General features: G+C 45.0%; 1 protein-coding gene across 1 annotated transcript in view; it reads left to right on the top strand.

Annotated features, from left to right (window-relative positions):
• The window catches only part of Ckmt2 (creatine kinase, mitochondrial 2), a 30465-nt gene that overhangs the window by 5214 nt on the left and 9817 nt on the right, over nucleotides 1–15434 (top strand). Inside the window, 4 exon segments of the mRNA NM_001127652.2 lie at nucleotides 10404–10575; nucleotides 12277–12475; nucleotides 13760–13855; nucleotides 14264–14485. Coding sequence (NP_001121124.1) covers nucleotides 10424–10575; nucleotides 12277–12475; nucleotides 13760–13855; nucleotides 14264–14485 — 669 coding nt within the window. The 5' untranslated portion in view covers nucleotides 10404–10423.

Here is a 15434-nt window from a genome sequence, read left to right as displayed (position 1 = left end):
GGCTTGCTACCTCACTCTTCAGCCTCAGTGCTTCTATTAATCACTAACGTTTGAGAAAACTAAGATATGTAGCCAACTGCTATAGAACTGTGCTCAGACTCAGGGTCTGTTGCTCCAAGGCACATGCCAAACCCTTGTCAGCTCATGGTCATGAGCGCTGTGTCTCTGAGCTCTCTCAGAGGATGGCTCAGGAAGGCTGCCAGGAAGGAAATTTGAAACAATGTAGTAAGTAGATGACTACCGTTCCTCCCAGGTGAGTCCAGGCCTTACCAGTGAGGGATGCTTATCCACTCATCATAGGACATTTGCAAAAGCACATTCCCTCTGGAATACCTCACAGATCTCCTGCATTCAATCTGCTCATCGTGTCCCCCCACATCCCCACACCCCTGATCCGCCTTGCCAAAGCTGCTCTCCAAGTTCACCACAGAAGTTTCATTATTTACCACCCAGGTTTAAAGGTCAAGATTTGTACCAAGGGTTCATTCAATCCTCACAACTTCTAGGAGCCAGAGAAGCCCAGGTTTTAGCCATCTCAGAGCTCCTTGACACTTGAATCCCTCATCACATGACTCCAGGGACAGGACACTTGTGTAGAACACGAATGGCAAGGCAGACTGCCTGCTGCCGTGAATCCCAGCTCTACTCCTGCAACAGCGTGGTCTCTGGTGCGTTGCCTTTCTCCACTTCCATTCTCTGACCTGTGAAGCAGACACTGGAGGTGTCTGACAGGGTTGTAGAGATTATGAAATGGGATGGTACCCATCAAACCTTAGGATCATGAGCTTAGCATAGAGTATGGGAGGCACGGGCATTTGTCCTTCCATTTAAGAACTATGTAGAAACTGCCATGTGTAGATTGTTAAAATTTTCAAATAAGTTTTTTTTAAAGCCACATTCCCTGCCCGCCACCCTTCTCCCTTTGTCTTCAAGAACTGTATTACCACCAGTGAAATATATCATTGTCATTTGCTCTGCTTGACCTTGAACTTCACAGTCGGCTGACACTGTCCCAGCCTGTGGCCAGTAGTTTTCCTTTGGAGGGAGCATTAGAGAACACGCTCTGTCTCTGTTTCCTCTCCGGATGCCTAGAACCATGAGGCTCTGGAGAGACTTTGGTCCATTTTTATCCCCCCCGTTACTCTGCTGTGAAAACCCCAGTTGAGAAAAACTGCTCATATTCCTGAGGGACCAGAGAGGACAGAAAGCAGTTAGGCATCCAGCAGCTCTGGTCCTGGGAAGCCGAGGGAGTCATCTTCATCCGAATCCAGTGATGGCAGGATTTTCACTTAAATGAGTGCCTGGTACCGAGTGGATACTTGGGCTGTTTGCTTTTACCTTAGTTGTGTGACCTTGAACTGTGAAAAATCTCTGTGTCTAAGTTCCTTGTTCTGTGTATAATCTACCTAATTCTGGAGGCTGCTGTGGAGATGGGCCCTTGAAAGTATTCTCTACTTTTGTTTTCCTTCCTTCCTTCCTTCCTTCCTTCCTTCCTTCCTTCCTTCCTTCCTTCCTTTCCCTCTTTCTCTTAAGATTTATTTATTTTATGTATATGAGTACACTGTAGCTATCTTCATACACACCAGAAGAGGGCATCAGATGCCATTAAAGATGGTTGTGAGCGGAGAGACAGGAGAGAGAGAGGGGAGAAGCCATGGCAGGTGATGTTAAGATTCTGCTCTGTATATTTACAGGTTGTTATCAATGTTCTTAAGGAATGGATGGTACCGGGCTTTGTATGTTTAAGTGGGCAATTATATCTTACCAATTGGGTCAAAAAAAAAAAAGGTGGTTATGAGCTACCATGTAGTTACTGGGATTTGAACTCAGAACCTCTGGAAGAGCAGTCAGTGTTCTTAACCACTGAGCCAACTCTCCAGCTCTACTTTTGCGTTTCTCTGTTATTGACAAATGAAAAGGTGTTATAATAATTACTGTTAGGCAATACTGAATGTGTGCTCTGGGTTTTGGTTTTTTTAAAAAGCCAAAGGAGAAAGCATGTCTGTACTACAGCTAGACTAGTTAACCTGGATAGCCTACCGAGCTCCATGACACCAACTCAGGCATTCAGTAAGAATCTATCCAGTGTGGATGTGGATGTGAAAGCCAAGAAAGCTGCCTCCCAGCTCTGCCTTCCCTTGGAGATAGAGGGCTCGGTCTGAGTGATTTCTCATCCTGCCAGCACTCCCCTCCTCTTACCTCACACTCTCTAGCACACCAGAGAGTTGGGGAGACGTAATCATATTCTCTAGAGCAGAGGAAAGGCATCCCTTTGCTTCTTTGGGGCATTTCTTTTTCTTAAAAAAAAAAGGTATGCCTTTGTTTCTTTGAAACATATTGTAAATATTTTGTAAACTTAAAGTAGGTGCACACCTGTAAGTCCCTTTAGAAGCAGAGGCAGGAGGATTGGGGATTCACGGTCAATCTAAGCTATAGAGCAAGACAGGGTCTTGTCTCAAAAAGATTCAACAAAACCAAATAAGGCTGCAGCCAGTTTTGTGACCCAGAACCATCACTCTGAACACAGACCTGGAGGAAAACCATCGCCAGTGGAAGCTGGCCTTCCTGTTTAGAGTGGGAAGGTAATGTCTTAGGTGCCTGGCTCTAGAGTCATAGACTTACCTGCTGCGTACAGAACTAACTAAAGACAACTATTCTTTGGATAAAAACGACTAGCTAACACACATGGCATCCTGGTCTTGAAATGACATTTGGATGACTCCTGTGGGACAATGATGCCACCAAATCCTCTTCCCTGTTTCATTGAGCAATGCCTAAAATGGATTCTGTCTGCTTAGCTGTGTGAAAGGGTGAGACCACTTTCTTAATGGAATCTTTTTAGTGGAGGCCCTGAGACATGTGTTACTGGTTAAGTATTTAGTAATAATACTTTAATTTTCCTTCCCTATATTTTGTGGAAGACAATTTCTGAGGAGGCAGGAGACATAAGTACTGTTTCCTCAGCTCTCAGTACTTGTTACTCATCTGTCTCCAACACCATCTTCCTGCTCTGTGTGAGACAGAGACAAATGACGAACATGATACCGTTGAAGATGATGAAGATGATGATGGTGGTGGTGGTGATGATAAAAAGGAAGGAAGACCGGGAAAAGAAAAACATTAATCTCTGTGCTATCCTGGAAGGCTCTTTTGGCTGTAGTGGTAGCCAGGACACTGACAGCCTGTTGTGGCTGATAGTTAAGAGTCTAGACTGGACATTCTAGCTGGTAATCAGCTCCTAGACATGAGAACCTGAGCATGGAAACACCAAAACCCACACCTTACCTGTCTGTTGTTATGGGCAGAGAATGTCAGAATCTATTGTGAAAGGGATGCAAATTAGTTTGGAAGCAGGGCCTGGTCTTGTGAGGTAACAGATTTAAGAATGAGAAATTCTCAAAAAAAGAAAAAGAAAAAAAAAGGAAGGAAAGGAAAGGAAAAGATAGGAAAGGAAAAGAAAAGAGAAATTCTCAAAGCAAGGCAGCTGGCCAGATATAGAAGCACCCTTGGGAATGGATGTAGCAAGGTCCTGTCTTCCTTACCACCATGAGTGACACCTGAGCGGGACGCTTGGGAGGCAGGAAGCATCTGCCTTCTGAAATTGGGCAGACGCTGCATGTAAGCACAGCCATGAGTCTCTAAATGGCAAGATGACCGGATGTCCACATGCCTAGACAATTTCTCACCATGCAAACATCATACACTACTTCCATAAGACTAGATGCTAGCGTAGTGGTTCTTAACCTGTGGGGTCATGGCCCTTTTGGAGGTCAAAAGACATTTTCAGAGGGGTTAGCTAAGGCCATCAGAAAACACAGATATTTACATTATGATTCTTTTTTTTATTATTAACTTGAGTATTTCTTATATACATTTCGAGTGTTATTCCCTTTCCCGGTATCCGGGCAAACATCCCCCTCCCCCCTCCCCTTCCTTATGGGTGTTCCCCTCCCAACCCTCCCCCCATTGCCGCCCTCCCCCCCCAGTCTAGTTCACTGGGGGTTCAGTCTTAGCAGGACCCAGGGCTTCCCCTTCCACTGGTGCTCTTACTAGGATATTCATTGCTACCTATGAGGTCAGAGTCCAGGGTCAGTCCATGTATAGTCTTTAGGTAGTGGCTTAGTCCCTGAAAGCTCTGGTTGCTTGGCATTGTTGTACATATGGGGTCTCGAGCCCCTTCAAGCTCTTCCAGTTCTTTCTCTGATTCCTTCAACGGGGGTCCTATTCTCGGTTCAGTGGTTTGCTGCTGGCATTCGCCTCTGTATTTGCTGTATTCTGGCTGTGTCTCTCAGGAGCGATCTACATCCGGCTCCTGTCGGTCTGCATTTCTTTGCTTCATCCATCTTGTCTAATTGGGTGGCTGTATATGTATGGGCCACCTGTGGGGCAGGCTCTGAATGGGTGTTCCTTCAGTCTCTGTTTTAATCTTTGCCTCTCTCTTCCCTGCCAAAGGTATTCTTGTTCCCCTTTTAAAGAAGGAGTGAAGCATTCACATTTTGATCATCCGTCTTGAGTTTCATGTGTTCTAGGCATCTAGGATAATTCAAGCATTTGGGCTAACAGCCACTTATCAATGAGTGCATACCATGTATGTCTTTCTGTGATTGGGTTAGCTCACTCAGGATGATATTTTCCAGTTCCAACCATTTGCCTACGAATTTCATAAAGTCATCGTTTTTGATAGCTGAGTAATATTCCATTGTGTAGATGTACCACATTTTCTGTATCCATTCCTCCGTTGAAGGGCATCTGGGTTCTTTCCAGCTTCTGGCTATTATAAATAAGGCTGCAATGAACATAGTGGAGCACGTGTCTTTTTTATATGTTGGGGCATCTTTTGGGTATATGCCCAAGAGAGGTATAGCTGGATCCTCAGGCAGTTCAATGTCCAATTTTCTGAGGATCCTCCAGACTGATTTCCAGAATGGTTGTACCAGTTTGCAATCCCACCAACAATGGAGGAGTGTTCCTCTTTCTCCACATCCTCGCCAGCATCTGTTGTCCCCTGAGTTTTTGATCTTAGCCATTCTCACTGGTGTGAGGTGAAATCTCAGGGTTGTTTTGATTTGCATTTACATTATGATTCTTAACAGTCGCAAAATTACACGTATGAGGTACAATGAAAACAGTCTTGGTTGGGGGGTCACCACAACATGAGGAGCTGTATTAAAGGGTCTCAGCATTAGGAAGGCTGAGAACCACTGGGATAGAAGTTGATGACTGCATGGCTTCTTGATGCAATCAAAAGACCAGGAAACATGAGATGAAGTGAAACTTTCACCTGATAGCATTGCAGTTGAAATATTGACTAAACCTAGCAAGCACAAGGCCCTGGGCTCGGTCCCCAGCTCCGGAAAAAAAATATTGACTAAATATATCATAACAAATAAAAAGAACAGTGATATAGCCACTTATTACCAAGTATTCCGTCTTGTCAATCATTGTATGCCATGCTTTTATATTTGTGGGAGCCCGTGTGTTTATGAAGGGATCGCCACAGGTATGTCTATGATGTGTCACACAGTGCTATGTCCTTATGAGGAACACTGCATCACTAGGCAATTGGAGTGGTTTGGCTACAACCTTAATGGCCCACCATCATCCCTGTTAACCAGTGTTGACCACAGCATCCTTATGTAAAGTGTGACTGGGATTCTATAAAGTTAAGGAGGGGATTCTAACTGATCAGCTAACCATGCTCAGGAATGGTTGCCAATAGAAGGAACTTCTTGGGCTGGAAGAATACACTCGTTACCAGGACCATACAATGAACAGGGATTCCCTAACGTGAAGGGAGACGTGTGAGAACTGAGCTCACCAGCAAGATGAAAAGTACTGTGAGACCCAAACCAGCCTGTGAGTGCCAAGAGAGCAAAACACCCCACCGGGGTAGAAGGAAACGTTGTTCACTGAGACACCAGGTTACAGCCGGGTGGGGCAGAGAATAGAGGCACGAAAGTCCTCATTGAAAGAACATCGAGAAGCCCAAAAAATGACAATGCTTTGCCAAGACAGCTCGGTCTAATTTCCCTCAGAGGCCCAAGAGTAAAAATCAACATTTAGAAGTAATAGAGAGATTTTAAGACCGCAAATGTTCTAGAGCCAATCTGAATGTCAGGCTGACAACTGTGTCCTTAGCAACAGTCTCCAATGGCAGGCCCGAGTGGCATATGCGTGAAGTGGATGTGATTTTATGAAATTGTGAAAGCCATCGTGTTTGGCTCTTCCTGACAACCCTTCATCTTGTTTCGTGGTCTGAATGGGTCTGTGACCCTGGGAGAAAGGCATGAGATTTTGTGGATCTAATGTGGCTCTCTGCGTCTTCTCAACAAGCACAGGGTGCCAGGCTGTTTAACTAACAAAATTAAAAACAAAAGATGAGTTACCCAGATGTCACATGCCAAGGAAATCATAAGTCATTGTCACATCTAAACGCACATCACCTGCTCTTCCCACCAAGCCCCAGGGTTCCCTGGTGTGGGCTTTCATGACCTTGAGAGTAAAGAAGACATCAGTCTCCTTGCTTGCCTGCCCTGGTTGGAGCAGGTACAAATGTGCTGAAGGTTCTAAATGCCTCTGCCTGGATGCAATGCCATTTACATTTCTTTCCCAATCAGGTCTGTCCAGCATCAAGGCCTTGGACCCTCTGTTTCCCTTGCCTGAGCTTTATTGAAAGTAAGCATCGTTTGAGATCCCCTGGATAATCTCTCATTTGTTTCCTTTCCAGCATCTATCCACACATATCATTATTTCATTTGTTGTGCTTCTTAACCATCATTCCTAGAAAACTTAGGAGTCCCCAAAGAACACATTTATAACTGTGTCATCTTGTCTCTGCTGTCTATCAAGGTACTTGACACTTAGGAACCCCTCAGTCAGGAGTTAGTCCCTGAACGAACTGCATGCTTCCTATTGGGCTAGGACACCAGAGCTAGGCCACCAGGGGTCCCAGGACATACTGGAATTTATATGAATGAATAAGTAAGTGTTCTCTGGGTAGGTACCATGAGAGACCTAAGGCTAGAAAACAGGGCCAGTCTGAGAAATGAACAGAGCAATTTCTGAAGCAGCTGGCTAGCATTGTGACACAGGCTACAAAGCAATCCTGGCTGACTAGAGCTTGTTGTACAGTGGAAGCTCTGTCCTATCGTGTAACTACTCACCATGTGCCAAAGAGGAAGCTGACTCAGAGACTGCTTCAATAACACTTGGAGCTGTAACTGTGCACAGCAGAGCAGTGTGCTGCCTGTCCTGCTTTTCAACTACCAAGTTTAGGGTCGGTTTGATAAAGATTTCACAAGACTGGCTACGGATCTCAGGGGAGCAGAATGGCCATTCCCAAATCAAAAAGTCAGAGAGACAATTGGTCCAACCTCTCCCCCAAGTTTGTCAGTTGTTTCTTTAGTAGCAGAACTCAATTATTCCTATAAACCTTAGCAAAAGCAAACGATAATAAAAAAAAAAACAGCAGAAAACAAAAACAAAAGAAACAACAACGAAACAACAGCACCCCAAACCCCAGACAGAATCAGAGAAACAGGAATTATTCACTTCACTAAAGCTTGAGTTCTATGCTAAGCACACAAGGAACTGCAGCTTGGAGTTTAGCTGTCTCTCAGGACTGCTTCGCTTGCTACCATCAAGGCCTCCCCTGCATCAGTAACACAGACCACACAACTTAATGGAGTACTGGAACTCTTAGAAGTAAATCAGATCAATTATTTCCAAAAACGAAGCTTTGGGTGTAGTGACATACCTAAGAGTGGTATTCTGAGGCAGATGCCCACCCATGGGCCAGCCTCTGAGGAAGGAATTACCAGCTGTTTCCAGGCTCTCTGTAGAAATCACTCCTTCTCTGTCTCTCCTAACTCTACTTCTTCAGAAAACCTCCTGCCAGTGAGTGCCATAGGTAACTAAAAGGAAGAAACCCACGGGTAAAGAGATTTGCCACATCTGTAGACATGAACATGTCTCCTGGTATCTTAGGGACAGCATGCTCTACCTTTCTCTTGGACCCCTAAGGCTTTGAGGGCATTTGGTTATGACTTTCTTCCCTTTGCCGAATTTACAATCAACCTCAGAGCGACATTTGTCTCTCTGCTTAGGAAGCAGAACCGAGAGCGTGACCGCATAGCGTTAGTGTAACCTGCTGTACATGAGGGCCAGGACGCCTTACCACATCTCCACATCCTTGAAGTTTGTAAAGAATCCTGGCAGCACCGAAGCCCTGTAGAGGGCGGAGAAGTCTACGTGAAATGGTCAGCGTCTGGCCATTTCAAGTCTCTAGAACAACTTCGAAAAATGACTTGTCACGATGATTTTAGACATTCGTGCCATCATTATGATGCAGGGAATTGTATATGGAATTAGTGTAGAAAATAAGGCGTCTGGTAAGTCATTTCATAGGCCAATGTAGAAAAACAACTTCATAAATGTTTAACGTCTTTGATGCTTAGTAGAAATTTCCTGGGAGAAGCCTGGCAGCTGGAAGCTCATCAGTTCCCAAAATTCAATCATGGAAAATTCAATCACGTAGAATTGTATGTACTGACACACCACACCCTACTTGAGGTCTAACCTTCGCCGGATGGCTACGGCTTTCAGTCAGAGTGGTACACACCAACAAACTCTTTGAAATAACCAGCTCACCGAAGCTTGAGGTATCTTGAGGTAAAGACCCAGGGATATGCCCAAGGCTAGAAGAACCCATGCTGTCCTTAACTGGACATCATAGACCACACAGTGGGAAAGTACTGAGGGGTGCCTTTCACTGTTGTCCACTCAGAGATTCATGCTAAGAGGCTCTTGATGGAGTCCTGAGAGGCTGCCTGGCCCTCATGACTTCTGAGCAGCACCATGTGCACCAGGATTCTTCTGTGCATATTTAATACTGGCTTTCCTGGTTTGTTGAGAATCATATAAGAGCAGGTTGACATCTATCTACGTTTTCTTCTTTACCCGCATGTCAGCCTTCCCTTCACTGGCATGTTCTTTCTTGAAGATTTTTTAGTAGGTCCTTTGTTATTGATTTGTTATTTATCTGTACTTTTTTTTCATTCTCACATGAAATAAGTTCATTGCTTCTTCATCTCTAAACAAATTATTTCCTGGGTGCATTACTACAAAATTAACTGATATTTACAATTTCCTCGTAACTGAACTGTCTTCTTTCTGCTTCTAGTATCTTTGCGTCTGATCAGAAGCATTTGCTTAGGGATCCTTTTCTTGGGTGTTTTATTGTATTATACTATGTGTCATGCGCTTTATCCATCTTGGATGGTGCTTAGCCATTTCCTTGAGACATCCCCTCTCTTTCCTCTTGTCTCTTCCTGTGACTTCATTCCGGTTTGTATCTAACTTTCCCATTGTAATTGTCAGTCATATTCTCTAGCCTAGGTCTCAGATTTTCCTTCTTTGTTCAACTGTGCTGTATCCAACAGTTTGATTTTATAATTTTATTCTCTTTCAAGTTTTTTTTCTTTCTTACTCTTGGTTTATTTGTTTAGACGGGATTTCACCACATTGTTCCGGATAGCCTAAAATTCACTATTCAAACACAGAGCAATGCTCCTAAGTGTATAGATATGTATGGACCAACATGCTTGGATATCTTGGCCATTCCTAATAGTCTCTTGGTGCTTGGTCATAAGTATAACTCTCATAATAAGTTTTCAATAATGTAATAATTATAAAAGCTTTGTTACTTAAACATCTATCTAGAGCCAGTCTATGCTCTTGTCTGGCAGTCCCACAATCTTCAGTCATAGAAGGCCTAAGTCTGTTGTTATTCTCTTTTGTCTTCCTATTTATACCTTTTTGTATGATTGGTAATCGTTGGTTGGGAGTTTGTTTAATCTTAATCTGCAAGAATCCAAAACCTAAACCAAATATGATATTTTTAAGAAAGATTTTGAGTCTGCTTCTGCTAGGAGCCAAGGGATGAATTTTTGTTAAGGTTGAACCACTTGACCCCCTTTCAGGAGTCCCGCCACCCTACACATACTGCTGGCACCTCAACCTTTCAAGTCAGAAGGACAATCACTCTTAAGATAACCCAAATGCGTTTGCATGTTACTTTGAGCTATGACACAAGTTTGTATGGGGTATGTAAAGTGGGACAATGATCCTCAGAAATTTTCAATACCTCTTGAAGTCCAGAAATCTATCCTATTCAGAGTCTGCTTGTGTAGTTGGAAAGTCCAAAGTACACTCAGTTTGTCTAATATTTAGAAATATATAACTGTTGTTGACTTTTCGCTATAATTACTGGAGAAAACGGGGTGAGCATTCAGAAAGTCTGAAACAGATAAATAAAACAAGCAGTCGTGCTCTCCCCTGGAGCTCTTCATGCTGGGTTCAGAACTGTCTTATGATGCTATCTGATATGGCTTCTTTGCTTCCAGACACTCAACCAAGAAGAAGGATGGCCAGTGCCTTCTCTAAGTTGCTAACTGGCCGAAATGCATCTCTGCTGTTTACGACACTGGGAACCAGTGCCCTGACCACGGGCTACCTGTTGAATAGGCAGAAGGTATCTGCTGATGCCCGGGAACAGCACAAGCTCTTTCCCCCAAGGTGAGTCCTCCTGGCTTTAAAAGGACTCAGAATGTCAACTAGAAGAATGTGATCTCTTCTGTTGAAAACTGTCAGTGAAAAATCCTTCTTTCTTTCTTTATTTTACTCTTAATCTCATTTTATGGGTGTTTTGCCTGAGGGTATGTCTATGCACCATATGGATAAAGTGCCCACAGAGGCCAGAAAATTGTCAAATCACCTGGAACAGAAGTCACAGGCAGTTGTGAGCTGCCATGTGAGTGCTGGGAATTGAACTTGGGTCTTCTGGAAGAGTAGGCAGTGCTCTAAACTGAGCCACCTCTCCAGTCCCTGGGAATCCCTTTTGCCTTTCTAAATGGCTAAGTCAAACTTAAAAATCAGGTTCTTTTCAAACTAATTAAGCCTAGTTACCTAACAAACACAAAGGAATAGATCGTCATTTCTGCCTGAAGCTTGCCATCTAGTTAAATAGGAATAACAGTGATAGCTTGCATTCGTTGAGCACTTGTGTTATGAGACTATCTGGTAACATGTATGTTGGGTCCTTTCCCATGGGTTGTGATTCATTTTAGCAACTTTTAGAATTACTAAGTCCAAATCCATGCACTTAGTGCAGCCACATGCAAACCAGGCCCCTTAGGATGAGACCCATGCTTCACTCACTGCTCTACTGTGTCCTGGGAAATGTGATCACAGTATTGATTTTAAGTGTGATCATTAAAGGACATTTTGGACAGGATGTGGAGGAGTGGCATGCAGAAGGTGAGGACCTCACTGTGTCCAAGTCACTAGTGCAATTAATGGTTTGAACAGTATGATGATGCCCTAGGACTCCATGTAGATTGGGGTAGAAGAGAGAAAACAACCAAGATGTCCCTCTGAGATTCTGATAAAATTGCCGTCTCTGAGGGAATCAGAGCAACCGTGCACCCCAGGAATCACTGAGGGAGAGACCTGCGCTTGAGTCTATGGTACTCTTCTGTTCATATTCTTCAAACAGTACATGGCCAGGATAAGACAGCATCCAATGTAGTGGCCTTCTGTGTGTTATTCTGACAGATATTTATCAAATGCGTGAGTCTATGCTAGGCACTGTTCTGAAGACAGAGGCCAGGTCTCTGTTGTCATAAAGCTCTCTCTATAGCAAAGCGAGCAACATTTAGGTAGTTCTCTCTCTTCTCTTTTCCTCCTCCTCCTCCTCCTCCTCCTCCTCCTCCTCCTCCTCCCCCTCCTCCTCCTCCTCCTTCTCCTCCTACTCTTCCTCCTCCTCCTCCTTCTCCTCTTCCTCCTTCTCTCTCTCTCTCTCCCTCCCCCTCTCCCTCTCCCTCTCCCCCTCCCTCTCCTCCACACACACACACACCACAGACCCTAGAGACCAAACTATGACTGTCATTGTATTTTATCACCACTACTGGGTGGAGTGGAGGAGGAACCTGCATGTTTTCAATTCATTTTCCGACTTCCTTTCCTCTTTTCCCTTTGTAGCTTCTGTAGCATCACAAGTTTCCTACCATGCAGGACCAACCATGTCCTTTTCCCTAATCATCACCAGCACAGGTTTTTCGTAAGCCTGGCTTACTCAAGCCAGGACATGTAGGCCTCTCTTTCTAATTTTCCCTCTGTTCACTGGACCAAGAGAGCCTGGTTAAAGGTCACAGAGAAACTGAATCTTTGATAGCCCTTACCTGGGCACTACTGAGCACAGCCTCTCTCCTCCCACAGTGCAGACTATCCTGACCTTCGAAAACATAACAACTGCATGGCCGAGTGCCTCACCCCAACCATCTATGCCAAACTCCGAAACAAGATGACACCCAGTGGCTATACCCTGGACCAGTGCATCCAAACCGGAGTGGACAACCCCGGCCACCCCTTCATTAAGACTGTGGGCATGGTGGCTGGTGACGAGGAGTCGTATGAGGTAAGACTATGGGCTGCTGATTCTAGAGTTGGGAACTACCTTGCATGTGGGTGAGGTGTACTATCGTGGGCTCTTTATCTTTCTTTGGAGTCAGCTTTTGCATTCTCAGGAAGGACTCCAATAAAAGAAGTCAACTCCTTTAGAACCACTGGGAATCCTTTCTGGGATTACGAGATGTATAGCTTCCTAGGGATGATGCTTTCTTTGCTAACATGCCATTGTCCTTCCTCAAAGAGAGGTTAGTGGCATGACAGAGCTCTCTAAGCTTTAAAGGCTGTGTTGGTACAGAAAAATTAAATAAAATCGAATGGTGTATATTCGTCAGAAATACATTGAAGTGTTTGTTTCGGGAATTATTGGGTGGACTGTGGGTCTATAGTTTGGAGACTTATCTTTCTATTACTGTAGCACAAATTCCTGGGTTCACCAAGTTTCTTGGATTCTTGGTGCTGAGAAGCAGTGTCTGCTGGTAACAGAACTCAGTTCTACATCCATCTACACAGAGAAGCTTCTTCATTGTAACAGAGTCCCGCAGCCTGACTCCCTCAGCTCTTTTCACTCTTCTGTCATAGAACTAAATCTCAGAAAAGCAGCTGTCAAGGGACAAGAAGGGGCAATCTGAATAAACAAAATGGCAGTCCATTAGCTTATAACAGAGACTCAGACTAAAGCTGCCTCTTTGGTCCCAATGTCCTTCTTCCCACTGCCCATAGCATCTAAGGCTGTAGAGTAGTCTGTAATGAAACACAGCTTCTCTTGGCTGTATTTGAGCTAAAGACTGCCCATGCCTATGTGGTTCATTTTGGTTTGGGTCTAGACAGGTCCTGATTCGGTAAGGGACCCTTGCTTTGTCCAGCTGGGTTTCCCGACAGACTTCATGCTTTCCTTTGAGTCTTACAGCTCGATTTTTTCTTCTGATCCCAAAATGTGCTTAGCCCATGAGCTGGTGGCTTCTTTTAGCTCACAAAGCAGAAAATGAGTTCTTAACCACCAGATTTTCTCACCTAGTGGTTTGTCAGAATCCTTAGGGAAGAGATTAAATACAGAGTCCAGCACCCAGTTCTCTCTCAAAAAGGAGGTGCCACAGAACAATTGTTTGTGTGTTTGTTTCTTGTGTACATTTATTCTTTCCATTCTTCTCTATTAGTCTATGCATGGTAGCATTGAGAATTTCAAAGAACGCCATCAAACCTGACCCTTGAGCCCTCAAGGAGAAAGGGGACAGGTGAAAGCAAGAGTCCTTTGCTGACAGGCGAGCCAGTTATAGAATATTCTTGCTTGTAGGTGTTTGCTGACCTTTTTGATCCTGTCATCAAGTTAAGGCACAATGGCTATGACCCTAGGGTGATGAAGCATCCTACTGACCTGGATGCATCCAAGGTAGGCTCCAGGCTCCACTTCTTTCCCCCATAATGCAGGATTTCCTGAATTCACAGGCAGAAGCGGGAAGCTAAGAGCTGCCCCCTCAATGAAATGTACCTGGAAGGTCTAAGATGCCCTACCTCCATCATGTACCCTGGGGGTGGGGGGAAGGACGGTTAATAACTTCCTTTAAGACACTCTGGGGGACAATTAATTGATGGGGACTTTAAACTTTCCTACAGAATTTTACCGCAACTAAAACCACCTACTCCAAATCCCACCTTAGTTAAGATTAAGCCCCAGGGTTGGAGGTCTGTCTCCAGACTCCCTGTGATGCAATGCCGTGAGATTTCCAGGCAAGCTGTGGGTCAGGGGACTGTGCTCTGTGGCTGCCATGGTGACCCTCCACTCTGCTCCACCCGGCAGATCACTCACGGGCAGTTTGATGAACGCTATGTGTTGTCCTCTCGGGTACGCACTGGCCGCAGCATCCGCGGGCTGAGCCTGCCTCCTGCTTGCTCTCGGGCAGAAAGAAGGGAGGTGGAGAATGTGGCCATTACTGCCCTGGAGGGCCTCAAAGGGGATCTGGCTGGTCGCTACTACAAGCTGTCTGAGATGACAGAGCAGGATCAACAACGGCTCATCGATGTGAGTAGGTGAAAAAAATCACCCAGTGGCTACCTGGAAAGAGGTTGGAGCCCCACTTCTGACTATGCCCCACTTACAGTTAGTCCGGCAGGGCTGAAACTGGCCTGGGTCTTCTCAAGAGGGAGCCCGCGTATCACCCCATCCTAGCCCATCAAGTCACTGTAGGACTAGGTGCCACTTCCACTGACGCCAAGCAAGGCAGTCCAGTTAGAGGAACAGGACCCACAGGCAGGCCACAGATTACGGGACAGCACCCCTCCAGTTGTTGAGGAACCTGCACGAAGACCGAGCTGCACATCTGCTACACACATGTGGAAGCAGCTAGATCCAGTACATGTGAAGCTTTAAATCGTGTCAAGCCATGGCTAAAGTCTGAAGAGGAAACTCCAGTATGCTGGGCTTGGCACGGGAGGGTGGAGGTGATTGGGGGCTCTGCCTCCTGCCACCTATGAATAAGTGAAATCAACCAGTCATGGAAAGAAATCTACTCCTGCTTAAAGAAAGATGCCAGTGCCATACCCTAAGAGAACTCTGGAGGCTGAGAGGATCCGGGCAGGAAATTAAGATGCTTTCTCTGACTGGTTCAGCGCCAGCCGGAGCTGCCTACAGGCACTCCTTGCTGCCTCAGCGCGCCTGGCTGGCTCCAGGGTAGATAAAATGCAGTCCTTTTGGGTTTTGTGAAACAGGGTCTCAGTATGTAGTGTACGCTGGCCTCAAACTCACTCCTCTTGACTCAGCCTCTCAAGTGTTGGACTCGGGTCCTTTTATTCCTCTCTATGACAAATTTTAAAGGGGCGGTTATTTTCAAAAATAACGTTTATATAAAAATCTGAGAAAAGAAGAAAAGAGAGTCCTTTATCTCAGAAGACATCTGGAGCATCCCCTTTCCGAGCCTCACAAGGCGGCTATCTAGTTGGCGCTCCTCTATCTTCACTGTGTAGACTCTGCC

The sequence above is a fragment of the Rattus norvegicus genome, chromosome 2, assembly GCF_021556685.1.
Source record: "Rattus norvegicus strain SHRSP/BbbUtx chromosome 2, alternate assembly SHRSP_T2T, whole genome shotgun sequence".
NCBI lineage: Eukaryota > Metazoa > Chordata > Mammalia > Rodentia > Muridae > Rattus > Rattus norvegicus.
The sequence above is the reverse complement of the archived record's forward strand: the minus strand, read 5'-3'. Positions and strand labels throughout refer to the sequence as shown.